The following is a 21,217-nucleotide window of genomic DNA, read 5'->3' as shown; positions in this document are numbered from 1 at the left end:
CCATTATCACGGACAATGCCACGCAGTTCACCAAGAAAAAGTTCCTCCAATTCTATAATGAATACCATATCCATGTAGATTGGGCCACCGTGGTGCACCCCCGCACGAACGGGTAGGTTGAGCGCGCGAACGACATGGTCCTACAAGGCCTCAAGCCAAGGATCTTCAACCAGTTGAACAAGTTTGGCAGACGATGGGTCATGGAGCTTCCCACGGTACTAAGGAGCCTGAGGACGACTCCTAGCTAGGCCATCGGCTACATGCCATTCTTCATGGTCTATGGTTTCAAGGCTATCCTCCTGACCGACCTCGATTATGGAGCACCAAGGGTCAGGGAGTACGACAAATAGGGAGCCAAGGCGTCCCTCGAGGATGCCATGGACCAGCTAGATGAAGCACGCAACATTGCCCTCCTCTGCTCAGCCAAGTATCAGCAAGTGTTGCGCCGGTACCATAATCATCAAGTGCAGGGTCAGGCCTTCAACATCGGGGACCTAGTGCTCCGCCTCGTCCAGAGCTACAAGAACCACCACAAGCTCTCTCTGTCGTGGGAGGAACCATACATCATCGCGGAGGTGCTTCGACCAGGCACCTATAAGCTCAAGACCATCAACGGCGAAGTCTTCGTCAACGCCTAGAACATCGAACAACTACGCCACTTTTACCCTTAAATCTACGTACGCTTTCTCTTATCGGTTTTGGTATCGACTCCTCATTCTTTAGTGACACCCAACCCCAGCAATGGCAAGGGGCTTAGGACCATTGATGGTGAAGTCTTCGTCAACACCTAGAACATCAAACAACTACGCCGCTTTTACCCTTAATTTACGCATGCTTTCTCTTATTGGTTTCGCTATTGACTCCTTGATCTTTAGTGACACTTGACCCTAGCAACGGCGAGGGGTTGGGCCTCACTCGGGGGCTGATAAGAGCATATCTCTCTAATAGACATTCTCTATGCCCGACCCTTTCTCACGTTAAGATCTAGAAGCAAGGGTTGCGGAAACAAACACTGAGTAAAACTGGACGGACTACAAGAAACCTACGCCCCAACGGCTATGACATTTTTGCTCACCAGTGTGATCAAAGTTTTTTCACCCGCACCCCGATCTTTATAGCCTTAACAACAGAAAGGGTTGGAACACATTAACCTTTTTGTACAAAAGGGGAGAAGAGCTAAAAATCTATTTGGCCATAACAAAATTTAAGAGCTTGTCCACTTATTACTAGTTTGCCGCATGTCTTATCTACCTAACTAATTTCTTGGGGGATGATCTCATCCTCTATCTTCATAGGTAAGTCCTATGCTAGAGGGGCCACCTCCTACTCGATGTCATCCATCTCAGTGTCAGGGTATACAGGAGCTAGAACCATCATAAGGTAAGGTGGGATACAGAGCTAAAAACGCTCCTATGGTCCATTCAAGCCCAGGAGTTTGAAGGCTGGCCCTCCGACGAGTTTACAGCCGCTCTAGGGCATCCTTAGAGTGAGGGGTGGAAAGGGATGGGTCCACTAGTAGCCAGTACATGGGCGCATGAGTGCCATGGGCATCCCGGCCCACATTCGAGTCTTGGTTGGTTCCTAGTTCATGGTTTTTCCTCGAAGAAGGGCAACGAGCCCTTTGGACCGGTCAAATAGACCTAAGAACTATATGGATTGGCCAATAAGAATCTAGAGTCGATCACCAACTAACCCATGCTGGACCTCTATGAGCGGGAAGTCAGGGCCCCACTCGGACTAGGCCATTAATAGCTCACCAAGCACCATGTTTCGTCCATTAAGGAAAAAATGTGGCACGCCTCAGCCCCTTCATTTTATCAAGAAAAAAACGCTTGAGGGATGATGATCACAAAGACGAGTCGACCCTCGACCGGACCCCTGCTACACGTAGGAGCTCGAGGGAAGTTGGACTCAAAAGGAGACCAAATGCACAGTCGTAGGATGATGGCTCGGATCCTAGGGAGGGGTACGTACAAAAACTAAGAAAAACATTTCTGAAACAAAAAAATGCTTTCTCTTACTAGTTTTGCTATCATCTCCTCAATCTGTAGTGAAACCTGACCCTAACAACAGCAAGGGCTCAGGTCTCACTTGGTGGCTGATAAGGGTATATATATCCTTTCTAAAATAGTCGCCATGCCCGACCCTTTTCTCACATTAAAAACCTAGAGACAAGGTTTGTGGAAAAGAACCCTAAGTAAAGCTGGTTGGACTGCAAGAAACCTACGCCCAAGCGGCTATGGCACTCTTGCTTACGAGCGTGATTAGAGTTTTTTGTCCACACCTCGAGCTCTATAGTCTTAACAATAGGAAGGGTCAGAACGCTTTAACCCTTTTTTACACATAAAAAGGGAGAAAGAACAAATTTGTTCAACCAAAACAAAAGAACAAACTTGTTTAAACAAAACAAAAGGGATGGAGCTTGTTCGCTTATTACAAATACGCCACCTGACCTATCTGACTAGACTAACCCCTTGGGAGAATGATTTCATCTTCTATCTTGGCAGAAAGGTCATGCGCTAGGGGGCCACCTCCCTCTCCATGTCGTCTAGCTCAGCGTCGGTATAGACGAGCGTGAAGCCTTGGCTCATCGTCGCTAGATAGATGTTCTTGTAATGAGAACAAGCGATCGTGAACGACTAATGAACGCCAAAGTGAAGCGCACCCCTTGCCATATCACGTGCCTAGTCTATGATCCGAGTGGCGTGAACCATGAGTGAGCTTGTCTCCTGCTCTAGGGGTAGCTCAAGCTCATCATAGACTAGCTAGACGGTGACATGTAGGTAGTCATGTTCATCGCTATCCTTCTAGAGGGTGTCATTCACCTCGCTGAGCTCCTTCTCCAGACCATGGCTCTTCACCACCTCCGCCCCGAGCTTGTTGTCAAGACCTGTCCAAGTCACGTACCAACCATGTCAAAAGGCTTACCACGGATTCTAGGGAGAAAGACAACAGAAACCAAAGACTTACCGTCCATGTTCGCCTAAAGCTTGTGCACCTCATTGCACCGCTAGGTCACCTTGGCCTTCAGGCGCCGGATCTCTTCTTAGTGCTGATCGACCTCCACGGCGAGCCCAGTGGACATGCCCTCGGCTGCAACCTTTAGGTCCCTCTCCCTCTGATGCTTATCCTTGCAGTGGTCAATCCACCGCTGAGCATCGACACGCTCCTAGCGAGTTAGGTCAATCCCCGTGCGGAGCTCCTCTATGGCCCAAAGCAAATCGTCCCACTCCTTCTGTAGAAGCTCGGCCTCTACGGTGTCTGTGCGCACCCTCTCGATCAGGGCCACGAGCTTCTCCTCGGCCTCACGGGCGTTGTCGTGAGCGTCGTTCTCCCTGACTTGGAGATGGGCCACCTCCTAGGCGGTAGGGGCAATCTCAGCCACCTCTTGACGAGCGGCAGCAAGCTATGTGACCAGCCCCTCACTCCGTGGCGTCTCCTTAGCAAGAAACTGGGACTTCTACCGGATGTGGGCCATAAGGATCTATGAAGAAGATAAGATTTAGAGGTGCGGAAAGAGAACATGAGGGTCAGAAGCATGGTCATATCATACCTGGCCAATTGGGGCAACAATATCGTGCATCGAGCTCAGCATAGTGGTCAGGGCACGAACCATGTCCCCAACCTCCATGTGGATGCTCCCACATTCCCTCTCCTCTGCTGCTTCATCGAGGGCAGACACCCAGACTAGAGACCAAGATGTCCACGCACTGACCTCAAGCGACGTTGACCTCTTTGGCGGCGGTAGCTCCTCTAGAGGGGCTCCTCTAGCAATAGAGGGCAGGTGATGTGGACACAGAGGCCTACCCTATCACCACTTCTACGAAGGATGCCTTGGGTGTGCCCCCTTCAGTCTACCCCACCGCGGACATGGCCACCTACATGAACGATGGCTCCGGCCATGCCGCCTCTGCCTGCGATGTCGAGGAAATGACTGATCGCGCCACACCCACAACAGGCACCCCAGATGCACCCTCCTCTGCCAGCTCTCTCGTGGACATAGCCATTGGCTGCGCCTCCTCGATTGACACCATGGCCGCCCCAATGCCACTCACGCTCACCACCGGCGCGTTTGCTGGAGGAGGATCTTTTTTGGAGCGAGCCGCAGGAGAGTCCCACGTCCTCTGACGCTGCAAGGGACATGACGGTCAGTTCGTGGCAAAAATCCATTAAGATAAAAGGACGAAAAAACTCTTGACTCACCTTGATGCCCATACGAGGACATTTTGGGGCCGGCTTGTATGACCTCGGCTGCTCCTTGTCGGCACATTGCCGCTTCAAGCCCTCCCTCAGCTTGGAGGGCTCGGACGAATCAGAACGGCCACCTCCCACTGACTCTAGAGGCGGTGCTGAGGGCTCAAATGGAGTAGGGCAACCTATTTCCATTGGCTATGGGGCCACCATCGAAGGCCCAGATGAGGCGAAGCGGCCTGATTCCACTAGTTCTGAGGCCACCGTTGAAGGTCCGGACAGGGTGGGGCGTTTTGATTTTGCTGGCTCCGGGGGTGCGTCCTCCCCCTCCTGCCTCGTGGCATGCCATGGGAAGGGGCCCGCCTGCGGTGAAGGTGGGTCCTCATCCCCAGTGGCTAGATCATCCCACGCGATGGGTGACATGGAGCTATGATCCTCCTCCTCCTCCTCCTCTTCTTCTTCCTCCTCATTCTTCCAACGAACCTTGACGTCGCTTCCCTCGCTGCTGCCTCCCTTGCTGCTTCGATCGCCATTTCTTCTCCTCTTCATTCTTCTTCTTCCTTTGTTCATCCATGGCATGGTTCACCGCCCTCATGGCCATGTGCTCTGGTAGCGGCGCGATAGAGTCCCAGAAGACTAACCCCATCGGTAGCTCGATGAAGCCCGCGTCTAGCCACATCACGGGATGCCCCAGGATTGAGAACACGACGTCGGCCTCCCCTATGGCCTCCTTGATGCGCTACACGACCTTGCTGTCACAGAGCAGCCCCTAGGCAAGCATCGTCTCGACGAGCTATGCGCTAGGCGTCATCCCATACATCAGGAGGATGCACGACATTAGCGGTGCCACCCTCCTCGCGTGATACCCCCCGATGACGCCGGCCCTACGGAGGCCATGGGTCTTTAGGAACGCGATGGCCTCGAGGAGGTCGTGCATCCTCTTCTTGTCCTTGATGGATGGCCCCCATGGCCATGACAGTGGTACCTCTTCGACTAAGTGCCCGGAGAAGATTGATAAGGGAGCGACAGGGTCATTCTTCAGGTAGAACCAATGCGAGTGCCACCCCTTGTTGGATCTGGAGAGCTGGCAGGGCATGTACTCGGTCGCTCACTACCCCTAGAGGTGGATGCCCGCACATCCCATCAGCATCAGGGTCTCCTAGCCTCTCTCCTTCTTCTTGATCAAGGAGATGGAGAAGAAATGTATCCACAGCTCGAAGTAGGGCCCGATCCCTAGGCCATGATGTGTTGTATCCCATTGGGGTTCAAGTGCTACAGCTTGATCGGATAGTGGTGCAGCAGACCTCAGAAGAATGGGTGGGGAGGAACCACGAGTCTACACTCGTGGAAGGGTGTGAAGGAGACGACGTAGCCGTCGGGCGGCGCTGGAGCATCCTCACGGCCGGGCACAAGCCACTCTGCCTCATCGGTCCTCCCACGAAGAAGGCCATGCTTGATGAGGCCCTCTATCCACGCATGGGTAACATCGGAGTAGTACCACAAATCCATGGAGGATGAAGGCAGTTGCGGAGAAGCAAAGGCGGCGGCAGAGAAGCGGAAACTATAGATCTAGGGCTCCGATGGCGGATTAGCAAGCATAGCAGATCCGAACGGTGATGGCAGAGAAATGGAGAAGGTAAGGCTATGGTTTTGGCATGTAGAAATGTGAATGGGGAGGCCGCTATTTATAGGATGGAGCGAGGCAAGAAGGCAAACCGTCCGCCGAAGTTCACGCACCCACTGCGCCACGTTACGTCACCTCCCTCTGAAGATCGTGTGCATGCTATCTCTAGCCATGCCCTCGAAGGACACACCGGATGATGGTTCACCCAGTCGATGGGCCAAGAACCATCACAGGTAACGAGGGATACAGAGCTAAAAACACTCCTACAGCCCATTCAGGCCTAGGAGTTTGAAGGCTAGCCCTCTAATAGGTTCATAGCCACTTCGAGGCACCTTTAGAGCAAGGGGTGGAAAGGGATGGGCCCACTAGTGTCCAATACCCGGGCGCACATGCGCCGTGGGCATCCCGGCCCATGCTTAAGTCTTGGTAGGTTCCTAGTCCATGGTTTTTCCTCGAAGAAAGGCAACGAGCCCTTAGGACTGGTCGAACGGACCCAAGAACTATATGTATTGGCCACTGAGAATCTAGAGTTGTTCACCAGCTGACCCATGCTGGACCCCCATGAATGGGAAGCTAGGGCCCTACTCGGACTAGCCCGTTAATAGCTCACTGAGCACCATGTTTTGTCCATCGAGGAAAAACAAGGCACGGCTCAACCCCTCTATTTTATCGAAAAAGACGCTAGAGGGATAACAATCACAAATATGAGTTGACCCTCAACTAGGACCCTACTATGCGTGGGGGCTCGAGGGAAGTTGGACTCTTAAGGAGACCGAACGCGCGGTCGTAGGACGGCGGTGGACCGATCGGATCCTAGGGGACTAGAATCAAGAAAAATCTTTCTAACCTCTCGAATCCTACGGTTACATGCTCCCAAAGAAGACCGATCGCGACAAAAGGGAATCACTATACTACCCGGACACACCGCGGGTTACAAAAAGAAGGTCAAGGCCCTCAAAGTCCTCTCATCTAGAAAAGCCTCCAAAGGAGTATTCTACTCCTTCGTAGGCTCGGTGGGTATCGATATTAGGGATACCCAAAGCAAGGAAGTTAGTGCCCACGCTGACTTCCCCGGATGGATCAAGATGTATTAAAAGGCCTCGCCCAACCCCAAGGCCACGGGCCATGTCTCGCCCGACCCCAAGGCCGTGGGCTCCATCTCGCCCAACCCCTTCGGTGCGGGCTCCATCTTGCCCGTTCACAAGGACATGGGTTCTGTCTCGCCCAAAGCCACGGGCTCCATCTCGCCTGACCCGAGGCCGCAGGCTTCATCTTGCTCGACCTCGAGGCTGCGGGTTCCATCTCACCCGGTCCCTTGGGTGCAGGCTCCGTCTCGCCCGACCCCTTGGGTGCGGGCTCCATCTCGCTCGACCTCAAGGACGTGGTTTCCATCTCGCCCAAGGCCACAGGCTTTGTCTTGCTCGACCCCTTGGGTACGGGCTCCGTCTCGCCTGACCCCAAGGATGCGGTTTTTGTCTCGTCTGACGGGGACCCATACCACCGCTAACCACTACAGGTCCAAGTGTATGGGCCTAGGTCAAAACACTGACACCAGGGAAGAGACTGGCATACCTCGATGTAACCCGTGGCCATGACAGGCCATACCTAGGGATTCACATCAAGAATAGTGTTAGGCGTACCGGTGTTGTTCTGCCTAACCCTCATACAGACGCCGACAGGCATGTGAGTTCACCACGACATCCGCCGAGATGGAGTGGAACGCCATGACCGACAGATGACGCCTGCGCATGGCGCTAGTGACAAATAGGGTGGCGACATGGAGCCATCTCTGTTGACATCTACAGGATCGGTGGGACTCGCTTGAAGGAGAAGAAGGACCTGGCAACCCTGGAAGCCTTCTCTCTCTCTCGTTCTTTTCCTTTTCCTCCGTTGTAACCCACGCTTTCCCTTCGCCTATAAAAGGGGAAGCAGGGCGCCCCATGAAAGGAGGAGGAAATTGGAATACAAGAGCATTGCACGAGCACACGGCTGAGCAGCAAGCAAGCTCTCAGCACCCTTTCACCCCTTTCACCAGAGACTTGGGATCCTCTCCCTCTCTCGCCTTTTTGTAACCCCTACTTCAAACCAAGTGCCGGTAACACGAGCAGCAGCGAACTAGATGTAGGGATGTTCCACCTAAACTAGTATAAACCCTTGTGTCCACCGAGCACACCATCCAAGCTAGACGCACAAATACAAATTTACTCGTCGGTGGTCCAAAAACACCGACAACCGATTCTCCCGTAAGAAGGCCGTGGAAAGATTCCGTGATGTATTCGGTCATCCCCACAAATTCATCGTTCGCAAAGGATGGGAGCATGCGATGCGCCACAAGGTGGCCAACGGTCTCTACGTCGTTGCGCAGACCGAACGGGAGCGCTGTCAGGGCACTCCGGATAGGTATTTTGGGGAGAGCGGCTCTCCTCCGATAAGCTGCGTCATGACATTGGTGAACGAGAAGGTGAGGCAGCGCAGGTCCTCCCGGGACAGTTGGGGTCCTAGGAAGGCGCCGAGCTGGTGCTCTAGCCTCCCGTAATCAAAGTCGAGGAGCTGGTCGCTCCCGGGGGCGTGGGCCTCCGGTGCGTGCAGCTGTAGCTCCTCAAGCGTTTCGGCGATCGCTTTCGGACCACCGACGAGTAAATTTGTATTTGCGCGTCTGGCTCGGATGGTGTGCTCGGAGGACACAAATGTTTATACTGATTCGGGCGGAACGTCCCTATGTCTAGTTCGTTGCTGCTCGTGTTACCGGCACTTGGTTTGCAGTAGGGGTTACAAACAGACAGGAGAGGGAGAGGATCCCAAGTCTCTGGTGGAAGAAGTGAACGGGTGCTGAGAGCTCGCTTGTTGCTCAGTCGTGTGCTCGTGTCGTGCTCTTGTGTCAAGATCCCCTGTCCCCATCCTCCTTTTCATGGGGGGCCTGCTTCCCCTTTTATAGGTCCAGCGCAGGTTACAGAGGAGGAAAATAAAAAGAACAAGAGAAAGAAGGAGGCTTCTAGGGTTGTCGGGTCCTTCTCCTTCATACGGGTCCCCCCGATCTAGTAGATGTCAATAGAGATGGCTCCATGTCATGGCCCTATTCGTCACTGGCACCATGCGCCAGCGTCATCTGCCGGTCATGGTGTTCCACTTCGTCTCGGCGGACGTCGTGGTGAACTGACGCGCCTGTCAACGTCCGTACGAGGATTAGGCAGAACAGCACCGGCACGCCTGACACTGTTCTTGATGTGAATCCCCAGGTATGGCCCGTCATGGCCACGGGTTACATCGAGGCGTGCCATCCTCTTCCCTGACGTCAGAGTTTTGACCCAGGGCCATACGCTTGGACCTGGAGTGGTTGGCGGCGGTATGAGTCCCCGTCGGACGAGACGGAACCCGCGTCCTCAAGGTCGGGCGAGACGAAAACCGTGACCTTAGGGTCGGACGAGACGGAGCCCGCGGCCTCGAGGTCGGGCAAGACGGAGCCCGCGACCTTAAGGTCGGGCGAGACGGAGCCCGTGGCCTTGGGGTCGGGCGAGACGGAGTCCGCAGCCTTGGGTGAGACAGAGCCCGCACCCAAGGGGTCGGGCGAGACGGAGCCCCCGGCCTCGAGGTCGGGCGAGACGGAGCCCACGGCTTTGTGGTCGGGCGAGACCTTTTAATACGTCTCGAGCTATCCCGAGAAGTCAGCGTGGGCGCTAGCTACCTTGTTTTAGGTATCCCTAATATCGATACATGACACTGAGGTTTTCAAGTTCTTTAGCTAATGGTTTGTGCGGGGCTAACCCTCTAAGATTATGCTAGGACCCACCCAGCTTACCATGTAGGTACGTCACTGTATGGTGGTGGTCCAGTGCTCTTTGTTCAGCTCCTTATATTTTTCTGATCAGTCATTGCTTCCTCCATTGGCTTATGGATGCATTCCGGTCGGCAGTGCTGTTGCATGCCCCCTTGGCACGTGAGATATTGCTGGTATGTTCGTTTGGTCGTATTTGACTTATAAGCCATGATTTATCTGTCAACGAATAATATTTTTCTCTTATATTAAATCATCCAACAATACTTTCAGCTATGACTTATAAACCAAAACAGTCCAAACGAACAGAGCGGAGATTGGATGGACCTAATGCATAGAGTTTTCGAGAAACTTAAATCTGCCCTTAAGACTGGCCACAACGTAGCGGGTGCTGAAAATCATCATGCCCATGCATGCCACCTCTTCCTATGCTTGGAAAACCATAGAGCACACAGTGTCAGCATCGATGCTGAATTCTTGTAGGACCAACTCAACAGTACAAGATTTTTTTGATATCTCTCACCTTCACCAAAGAAGAAAATAGTAATTTATTCATTGAGCTTCGATGCATGTACATCATGACTCGAGTAGGATGTTTTCGATTCCAGCATCGCCTCCTGCAGTGGTATGCTTCAATGCATGGATCTCTCTCTTCGTTCAGGCATCGGTTGCACACCACGTTGTGGCTAGTTAAGAGCACGTGCTCCCACACATGCAACCGAGCATCGAGATGTGTTCCATTTTTTACTCGTATAAAAGCTCATATATACCTCATGGGATACGTATATTGGGTGGAACCCATGTACCAAGCACATGTCGTCAGAACAGAACAATGTGGTCTTATCATGTCACCGTCCCAAAACAAAACCAATTGCCGTATTCGTGGGAGCATGAGCCCTTAAGAACATAATTTATGTCTTGATCAACTAGCAGGTAGCACTGCCAGATCTGCTAGTATTAGCTTTAGGTTAAGGATGCACAATTTGGTACGAAGGGCACGCAAGCTCCGTTTTAGTGTGTTAATAATGGGTATGAATCGTGGTATGGATCCAAGATGCATTTTGATCTTGATGAGACAACGAGCACGTAGGCATGCCATGCGAACGTACGCGCCAAACAAAACACGAGGTCTGCCGTCTCCACGGCACGGCACGACACGAAGCCACAGTCACCGTGTGTTTCGCATCGCCGATCGGATCCCCCGTCCCGTCGCCCATCGTCCCACTGAACTCCACGTGTTCCTTCCTCCGCTTCCCTCTCCCCGTCCAGGCCTCCTTGAATTGACTCACCATACGCCGCCGTCCTCCGGTGGTAAACCCAGGAGAGAGAGAGCAGGGATCGCCTCCACTGATCCACCCGCCCGCGCGCCATGTCGTCGCACCCTCTCCACTCCTCGTCGGGCCTGTCCGACATGGACGAGATGGCCACGCGGCCCTCCTCCCCTCCCCGCGCCTCCATCCCCGTCTCCTCCTCCGCCTCCGCCGCGCCTCCCGCCCAGACCGCTGCCGCCAAGCTCCCATTCTCCGCAGCGGTGCCCGCATCCACCTCCGCCTCGGGCTCCATCTCCGTCCCTATACCTATCGCCTCCGACGGGTTGGGCGGCCCCGAGCCCAGCACGCTCACCGAGCCCGTCTGGGACACCGTCAAGCGCGACCTCGCCCGCATCGTCAGCAACCTCAAGCTCGTTGTCTTCCCCAACCCCTTCCGCGACGACCCTGGCAAGGCGCTGCGCGACTGGGACCTCTGGGGCCCCTTCTTCTTCATCGTCTTACTCGGACTCATCCTCTCCTGGTCGGCCACCGCCAAGAAGGTATCCCAGCATTACCTACACTCGCTCAGCTACCTGGAACAGAATCCCATCGGTATTCAATCAAGTTTGATCTAACACGATCACTATGTTTGGAAACCAGTAAAAATGCCCAAATGCTAAGTGCACAAGTAATTCAGTCATTATAAGTTTATCAGGTTGGCTAGGACCACCGCGACATCCAATGTTAACGCTTTGATCACTTACATGTTGAGTGCAGCAATGGGACTACTCTGTGTGTCTCTGTCCCTAACCTCTACCTCTGCCACCACTACGGGATACTGATTAATTACCGAGTGTGATAAACACTCGGCAAATATGGAGAAACACTCGGTAAATTGTTTACCGAGTGCCACACTCGGTAAACATGACTCGATAAACAACGACTCGGTAAAGTTAGTTTACCGAGTGTCAACTAACGGGGCACTCGGAGAATAAATCTTACCGAGTGCTACGCCGGCACTCGGTAAACAACTACGACGTGACGGTCGTCAGTCCCCAAGCTCGCCGTTAACGGCGTCGTTTACCGAGTGTTAGACATAGCACTCGGTAAACAGATAACCATTTTCATGATTAAAACAATTCCGCAAATATTTTTCCCTAATATAGTTTACCGAGTGTACCAGTAACACTCGGTAAACATGTAACTCGTTAACCGAGTGTTGCACTCGGTAAAAAATGGCACATATATCCGAGTGGGGTCGTGGCACTCGGTAAAAAATGGCACCACTCGGCAAAATTAACAGAATCAGAACCAATTTGGTTCTGTTCTCTGTTTTACCGAGTGTAACACTCGGTAAACATGACCATTACCGAGTGTAACACTCGGTAAAACTTGTCCACAGTATTTTTTTTTTGTTTGTTTCAGTGCATATCCAGCCACAATTAACAACAATTATAACAGAATATCACAGTTACCAACAGATAGACAATATATATCACATATATGTCCACAAATGTCACATCCACTCATTATAACCAACATATAGCTACAACAAATGTCACAAGCACAATGCAAAGTCCACAAACACCATCAACATGTCCAAAGTCCACAAAGTTCAACCCACTTCTAAGTTCAACATACAAACAAGTGAAACATGGTCCTGTCACATGGTCGGAGCCCTACCGAGAAACGGAGACAAGTCCAAGTCTTGATCGTTGTTCGATCCAGCTGTAGAAGGTCCCTGGAATGAGGGAGCAAAAGAAAATAAACATATTTGTCAATTAATCATAAGGTAGTATGCCAAATTCAAATATTCCTTCGAAAGACCAGTTAACAGTGACATCAATATATAGGCATATAATAGATAACACATATCAAGTTAGTTGCTGTTTAGGTCTCCTCTATGTGCAAGATATCGTCACACATGGTCGAGTAGACTGAACATGAATTGGGCAAACACCTATGTACTCATGTAGAACCTAACATGATGCCTTTCAAGGTCTGAACAATATTACTAATAATCTAACTTATACATGTATGTATCCTACTCTCTTCTAGGTTCTAACATGATAGTGTTGACTGTAGCACAATCTGAACTGAAAAAGCCTTTCAAGATGAAGAGTGACTCATAGGAGTGCCGTCGCGCGGAGGTGGAGGCACCAACGGTATCATCGGCGGCGGCGGAGGCGGTGGAGGCTGGCCCATGCTCTGAGAAAAGCTAGCCATGTACTCGTACCAGGCCTTCTGCGACTGCTGGAAGGCCTCAAGCTGGGCCTGCACTCGCGCCCTCTCCTGTGCCAACTCGGCCTGGTGCGATAGCTGGAGGGCCTGAAACTGGCTCTGTGAGGCCTGCTGTGACTCCTGCAGGGCTTCAATCTGGGCCTACAATTATTTATCACATAGTTAGAATGCAAATAAAGAACGGGTAGAAAATGAATGGACAACGAATGCAACAGAACTAACCTGGAGTGCTACCACCTGGGGCTGTGAGCGTGGGCGTATGGCCGGGCTCGAACTCGTGCTCCGGGCTCTAATCTGGGCGAGTGTCTGAGTGTTGGCCGTGTCTATGGTGCTGTTGCCCATATAGTACCTCCCGTGTGGCTTACCTGGTCCCAACCTCATGACGATGTCACCCTCGAGGTCAGCGGTGCTCGGATCAAATTCTGGCCCATGGATCTCTCTCGCCATCGCCGTGTACTCGCTGAGGCGACTGTGCACGCTCAGGTTACTGTATGCCTCGGGCGGGTCCTCCGGGTTGTAGACGAGGTCGGGGTCCTTTGCCTTGCCCTTGTGTGCCAAGGCATATGCCTTGAACGAGGCGCACTCCTGGCCGGGGTGGAACCGCGTCTGCAGGAAGAAGCACAACAATAAGATATTATGCATTCAGAAGTTAGCGTAGCAACAACGAAATGAAATCCGCGTACATATCTGGCTGCATATTCCTTGAGGGTAGTGGGCCCTTGTTTGTGCGAGGAACCCTGCATCATCGCACGGCAACGTGAGCGTACGGCGTGATATTGCTCGTACTCCTCACTCAACCACGTGTCCACAATGGCCTCCCAGCAGTTGTCCATCCCCACACACCAAGCAGGAGGCACCTGCACGTACACGAGCACATGACAAATCATAAATCAATTTCAGTGCAATTAATCACAGACGATGTAATCTCATGTTTACCGTCAAGTATTGCTCCTTAGTTAGGGGCAGGTGCACTGCCTGCGCTCTGGTGACTCTGTTTCCTCTGCGGGCATGGTAAATTCTTCTGCACAGGAGCTTTGTCTCGTAGAAGAGGTCCTGCACTCGGTGAACACAGACTCTGTTCACCACGTCATCCGCGTCCTCCCTACGTACTCCCTCCGCCAAGGTGTAGTAATCCTACAAGCAAATACAGTCAGTAATATACAATTAATGTGATGTTATTATCAGCATAGTGCGATGAACACGTACCCACAGCTCTTTCATCACCTGGTCGGCCTTGCTGTTATAACACCTGCCAGCTCGATCAGTCTGATCGCTGGCGGCGTGCCAGTGGGACCACTTCATGGCGGGCTGCACAACACCCAAGCTCAGGGGTCTTTATCACTTCTTTGGGATCAAACCAATGGCATTTGAATATGACAGGATGAAGAGGTACACAACCAGGAAACTTGAGTTTGTATATTTCTTCAATTATTCCATAGTAGTCCAACCCATCTGTGCCTGGCGTGAAAACACCGGTATTTGTGGTTCTTCGATTCGGCCGACGCTGCTCATGCCGAGTTGTGTGAAAGCGATATCCATGGTCCACCGGGTATAGTTCTCTACAAATCCATTGTTGACAAGATCTTTACTCATCTCCTCATATGTTTTCATTGCCTTGTTCTTACACTTCCTACAGGGACACCAGGCATGTCGCCGTCCGTTTGCAAATGCCTTCGTCATGAAATCATTGGCCTTCTCAATCCATTCATTTGTGTATTGACCCCTCTTCTGATAGCCCGTGTGCATCCACTGACGGTCATCCATCCTAACATATAGACGATATTGCAGTTTAGAGCAATAGAGTAGTAGTGCTAGAGAAAAACCATATGAGATGATAAAGAGACATTTATGTTCTTGGTCGATTCACATAGAAGATGTTTGCTAGATTGGATGATGAGATTTTACCTAAGGTTGAAAGGCCGCTATGTCACTTGTAGATGGAGGAATACATGGAACCAATTTTTTTGTAGCCACAACCATCACTAGCAAGATTTATCGAAGATTGAGGTAGAGCATCAGCAGGTTTTGTAGCGTGTCTCAACCATATACCCGAGCACCAGCGCGCGCCTAGCAGCACAACCATGTGGCTAGCACACAAAGGGGCACTAGGTTCTATCGCAGCACTATAGGTCACATGGCATGACACTACCACAAACAAATCACCGATGACAAGCTGGCCGTGCCCTCCTTGCCTTCACTCATGAAATTCAGATCAGCAAAGCTAGCCGTGCCCAGTGGGCACAGAGCGAACTATTCTTTCGCCTTTTACTAAAGAATAGCGTGTGCCCACTGCACCAAGCAGCATACGCCTATTTTTGGAGGGTTCTTCCTCTCTGTGAGGAGGAGCCCAACAATTCAATGCAAAGTTGGGTTGTTCTTGAGGAGCCCAACAATTCAATACTAGTTTTGTGGGGTACATCTAATCTATTTTTAGATTGTAGCTAATTCATTAATACAACATTTATGATCTGAAGCTCAAACAGAATTTACATATTTCTGAAAGAAAAAATAAGAGTATATCTCCTATTGTGCAATTCATGGAAGTTTCTGTGAGTTATTTTTTCTTGATTTTAATATATGATTATACCCTACGCTGAACAATGTGCATTTGGCAAGAAGGAAGTGATCATGTGAACCAAACCATATTTTAGTTGTTTTTCTGGTTTATAAAACTAGTTTTGTGGTCTCCTCCCTTTCCTAAAGCTCAATGCCTCAAAAGTCCTCTCAACAGACTCCCCCACTTCATGCAGTTATTTCAGAATTGACCACATCATTTCACACTCTATGCACTTACACTGCCCCTAGATCAAACCTGCCAAACCCCAACTACACAACAATGGTAACATAAATTGAATTCTAACACAATATAAATTTTTGGGTTACAGTCCTACAAATGAAACTGTTTACAGCCATCCTAAGTTCTTCATAATCATACCTCTCACAGTTCACACAGAACGAACCGAACAGACAGTGAGAAGTCCAAAACATTATGGCATTGCGAAATTTTTGTTGATATGCAAAATTGTCACTCATACTATTAAAGCCCTAATGTATGTATGGTATTGAAAGTGCAGATTTCTGCTGAAACTGAAATCATATTTGATCACAAACTGAGTGCAAGGTCAGCTGAAACAAGCCCAATCTCTCAGAAGTTACACGATCCATATATGAAATCATATCTGTTAGCCATACCCTGACATATTTGGCACTCTCAGCTCTATTTCATTAAAAAGATACAAACCATGGAAGTGTATATAGGACATAAATTAAAACGCCCCACGAGGAGGAGCAATGCTCACCAGACACGAGTATGCCGGACTTGAGCTGCTTGATGAGGAACACCACTCTCTTCCCAGTGAAGCTCACCAGACAGGAGGAGCAATGTCTGCCGCCTAAAGCATCTGCGGCACCCACCGCTCCCAGCTGGCCCGCTCGTTCGCGGCGGCACCGTCGTCACCGAGCACCTACTGCTGCCCCGTCAACGGCGTGTAAGCTTCTTGCAGCACCCCGCTGATCTGCCCTTCTTTTCCCTGCTAACAAAATGCAAGCATGAAATGAATTTCTGCCCCTCTTTTTTTTCCATTTGTATATGTAACACTTGGTTAAAGTTAATTCAAATATAGACATTAACACGGAGACAACCGAGAATGGAATCATCATAGAAAATAAAGGGCAGATCATGAACTGTAAATCGTTTGAAGATCAATTAGCGAGTGGAACTATCCGTAACGGGCTCTACCTCGCGCTCTCATCTCCTCTGTCCATCGCAGGCTTGCGTGCCCCAGCCCCAGCCTGCCGCTAGCGTGGATGCTGCCCGGCGCGGCTGCGGCCTCGTGGGCTGCTGGCAATGACAGGAGGTAGAAGATGGAGTCTTGGAACTGAACTGACCTGATGATCGCTGGGGCGGACGGCCTTCTTCCCGGCCTGCGGATGACGCGGGGGCGGCCAGGCGTCCGGCTGACGGCGGGCGGGTGGGCGGGCGACGTCCGTGGATGAAGCTGGAGGCGAGGCGTGAGGCGAGTCACGGGACGGCGCGTGAGGCGAGTTGCGGGTGGACGGCGGCGGCGCGTGAGGCGAGTCGCGGGTGGAGGGCCAGGTGGGAGATGGCAAGGCGAGTCGCGGGTGGACGGCGGCGGCGCGTGAGGCGAGTTGCGGGTGGACGGCGGCGGCGCGTGAGGCGAGTCGCGGGTGGAGGGCCAGGTGGGAGATGGCAAGGCGAGTCGCGGGTGGATGGCGGCGGCGCGTGAGGCGAGTCGGAGTCTCGGGTGGAGGGCGAGTCGCGGGAGTCTCGGGTGGAGGGCGAGTCGGAGTCTCGGGTGGAGGGCGAGGCGAGTCAGAGTCTGGCGGCCTGGTACATGTTTACCGAGTGCCCAGATCTACGGCACTCGGTAAACAGAAGCACCGCAGCCCAGTGACATGTGGGCCTGGTACATGTTTACCGAGTGCTCAGATCTACGGCACTCGGTAAACAGAAGCATGGCAGCCGGTAGAAGTGGGCCGTGGAACCTTTACCGAGTGTTTCAGGTCACACTCGGTAACTGTATCCATTATTTCATGCAAAACAAAAAAGAAAAAATGCCAATTTAATTCTAAAATTCACCAAACTTTCACACGAACTATTTCATGTCATCAATTTACTATCTAAAAAATTCCAAGTTCAAATCATAATGTTGAATTTCACTCTTAATAGAAATCCTATTCGTCATTGTGAATGTTTAGTGTCTCTTTGGGAGATGTACCGGTTCGGCAGCGACGAATGTAAAAATACTTCCGAAACGTTATGAAAATTTTTCTATAATATAGATGTATGCTTCAATGTTAATTCTTCCAATCTTGTGATTTATCGAGTTCGATTTTCATTATTACAATTAAATTTACACGATATGTATCTAATTATCATAAAGAATGAAAATTTTGTGAAATATAGTAAATAAATCGAAATAAACACCATATTTTGGAATGGAGTACTAAATATCATATGTGGATAGAGGAAAAAGAATGAAGGGAAAAACAAGAAATTTGGTTGAATTTTACCGAGTGTTGCGCCAGTACACTCGGTAAAAGATAGTGTTTACCGAGTGTTGTGAACTTACACTCGGTAAAACTTTATTATTACCGAGTGCAAATACTTCTACACTCGGCAAACATGTCATGCCGTGACGCCGTTTGGCGCACGGTTGGTATACTAGGAGACGTGGCAGCTCAATACCGAGTGTCTCTTTTTACCGAGTGCGCCCCTTCGGTAAAATTGTAGTTCTACCGAGTGTTTGAGGTTACCAAGTGTTCGGACTCGGTAAAGAGGTCTACTACCGGGTGTTTATGTTTTCCGAGTGTTGGCACTCGGTAATAAATGTTTTCCGAGTGTCCCGACTTTTGACACTCGGTAATTTTCTGGGCACTCGGTAACTACACAGTCTCCGGTAGTGCACGATTCCGTCATCTTTGGGCTAAACAGACCCCTAATGCCACTGCATTTCAGGCATATTAGAGTCTTAGAGATAATGCGGTAAGTTGACTGATTGCCTATGTACTTTACGTTCATTAATTGTCTGAGTGATTGTAGTGTAAAAGTTGCGTTGGTTAAAAGGAAGAAAAGTAGTGTAAAAGTTTCCAAACCCAAACTTTTTTAACTTTCTGGTATCCCCATAGAATGTCAAATTGGGTTCACGCATGTTGAAGCTATTCATATCCAAAAACAATATGCCTTAGATCATAATGGGTCAGTGTACATTTCAATTTTAGAGACTTCGAATATTCTTCCTAGACTTGGTCAGTGAAATATCTGCTCCAATGTTCAGTACAGTGGCCTCTTATGGAAATACACCCATAGCAATGAACAACGATTTTGAAGTTCATACAGAGTTTACCACATTATAATTAAATATTCAGGGACAAGTAGCTAGGTCACAGTATCTTAGTGTACTGTAAAACAGTAGATGACTTCAATACTTCAATAGAATGTCTTTAACCACAGGTGCGCACATGCTCCTCTAATGTATGCTTTATGAACTTGTGCTGTGCATACAAATACTAAGAGTGTAGGTGTATGTGTATTAAGAGAGAATCAGCAAAAGGAAGACCATAAGGAAGGTGCACACTCGTCATGGCATACGAAATTGAGAATAATAGCATGTTTTGTGAGAGACAGTGAACTTTTGCCTTATGAAAAGAAAACAATGTCAATCTAGGAGTTTCTGTTGAGCTGACATGGAACACTTTAAGGGTTGAAGCCATATGTGTTTATCTTGCCTTCAAGAATTGAGCACTAGTAAGCAGTACCAGGCTTAAAACATACCACTCTTGACGCTCAATGTCAAGCTATCACCGATATAGGAGTGTATCTAAGCAAATTATATTGTTTCTGGTGCTCCAAAATTGAAAGGGCTTAAGGATATTCTTCCAATGTTTCGGTGGAAAGAACACCCTCTAGAGTGTTTGGAAGTGCTAAAGATAACCACTTTGTAGGGTTTTTGTTCCTTGAACACAAACACTTTGCGGGGTTGAGAATATGCCGCTGCCATCTCTTTCCTTCTGAAGTTCTACTGGATGTGGATCTTATCTCTTTGTTGTGCATAGGCAAGAGATGGCAAACTGTGACTGATAGTTTAGTATCATAATTTTTAGATATTCCTTTCCTTCTGTCAGAACCTTAGCCTATAATAGAGCAGTATTAATTCTTTGTAGACTTAAGAACTCAAACTATACTGATATATTGTTTCTTTTATACAATGTGAAGTATTGTATCCCATACTAATTTCAGTTGCTTGGTTTTTGTTTCTGTAGTCTCAAGTGTTCGCTGTTGCCTTTGCCGTATTAGCTGCTGGTGCTATAGTTTTCACACTCAATGTTCTACTGCTGGTATGCCCCTCTCCTCTCCTCTCTTCTTCTTTTTTTTTGAAAGTAATCCTCTCCTCTCTTCTCTCTTATTGTGACTTGCCACAGCACCCATATTGCCATATCAGCTGATACCTGACATTGTAATATTTGGTGATGGCTGTAATGGTTTGCTACAGGGTGGGCACATAATCTTCTTCCAAAGCCTCAGTCTTCTCGGATACTGCCTGTTCCCGCTGGATGTGGGGGCTCTGATTTGCATGCTTAAGGACAGTGTCATACTAAAGATGGTCGTGGTGACGGTAACATTGGCATGGAGCTCTTGGGCAGCATACCCCCTCATGAGTGCTGCTGTTAACCCAAAGAGAGGCCCTGGCGCTGTATCCCGTGTTCCTCATGTATATCTCAGTTGCCTGTCTCATAATTGCTATAGATTAAGGCGGGGATTATGGTTTCTATAGAACTATCAGAAATACAGGATTTTGTTTTGCTAGGTACATCGATCATTTTTTTTTTTTTGAAACATTGGCAGGAGCGCTGCCATATCATATAAGGAGGGAGCAAAGGTAGATCGATCATCAAAACGCATACTCTTTTCTTTTTGGCTGCGTACAGATCTTGGTTCGCATTGTTATTGTAGCTTTTGCTGACTGCTTCAATACCTTATTTCAATTTTGTTCAAGAAAAAGTCGCAGGGATTTAGTAGAATGTAGTCAATCAAATGTTATGAATGTTGTATAGCCATACAGATATCTTGCTGTTTCGCATCTATGTAAATAATCTGGAGTGGACTGCTGAAGACTGAATGAGTCAATATATGCACTCTGTTTTACCATTTTGTTTTGGTGCGTGGACTCTGAACAGTTAGCTTGCTCGGTTCTCGTTTTAAGGAAGTACTTGATGTATTTGGATGATGGCGCTCTAATTGATTTTTGTTAACTTTCTCCCTCTTTGCCGAGGACCTATCTATATAGAAGAATGCTGCAAAATAGTACAGTAGTCATACTATTTCTCAGCATCATCGTCATCTGCAAAAGGTGACTCAAGTGATGAAAGAAACTGCTCAAATCGACACGAACTGTAATTGGAAATGCCGTGGTTGCTCATCCATAAAGGTTGCTGTTGCTATCCTACATGAACAGAACGGACCTGCAGTCTCCATCCAGTCCAGACCTCCGATCCGAGCCCTGACTCTCTGACTGTACGCACGACTGAAGACCGGCACAGATCGGACTATCAGAGCCCACTCTTGTTTTTCTGAGTTTTGAATATTTGATGCGATTGATCCCCCATCTACGCGTTTAG

General features: G+C 49.6%; 1 protein-coding gene and 1 non-coding gene across 3 annotated transcripts; both read left to right on the top strand.

The window, feature by feature from the left end:
* The first annotated feature begins 10,914 nt into the window (after window positions 1-10,914).
* On the top strand, window positions 10,915-20,740 carry LOC136513998 (protein YIP4a-like). Of its 2 annotated transcripts, XM_066507976.1 has the most exons (4): window positions 10,915-11,397; window positions 19,862-19,936; window positions 20,092-20,310; window positions 20,445-20,740. In XM_066507976.1, exons 1-4 carry the CDS (start codon window positions 10,957-10,959, stop codon window positions 20,463-20,465), a joined length of 756 nt encoding a protein of 251 aa, XP_066364073.1. In that variant the 5' UTR covers window positions 10,915-10,956; the 3' UTR covers window positions 20,466-20,740. The 2 variants fall into 2 exon arrangements, with proteins under 2 accessions (XP_066364073.1, XP_066364072.1); XM_066507975.1 differs by having other exon boundaries at window positions 20,092-20,740.
* On the top strand, window positions 15,304-15,423 carry LOC136514574 (U5 spliceosomal RNA). The gene has a single exon (XR_010773729.1). It is a non-coding gene; the product is annotated as a U5 spliceosomal RNA (small nuclear RNA).
* Window positions 20,741-21,217: the final 477 nt, after the last annotated feature.

The sequence above is a fragment of the Miscanthus floridulus genome, chromosome 16, assembly GCF_019320115.1.
Source record: "Miscanthus floridulus cultivar M001 chromosome 16, ASM1932011v1, whole genome shotgun sequence".
Classification (NCBI taxonomy): Eukaryota; Viridiplantae; Streptophyta; class Magnoliopsida; order Poales; family Poaceae; genus Miscanthus; species Miscanthus floridulus.
This window is presented reverse-complemented; position numbering and strand designations above follow the sequence as displayed.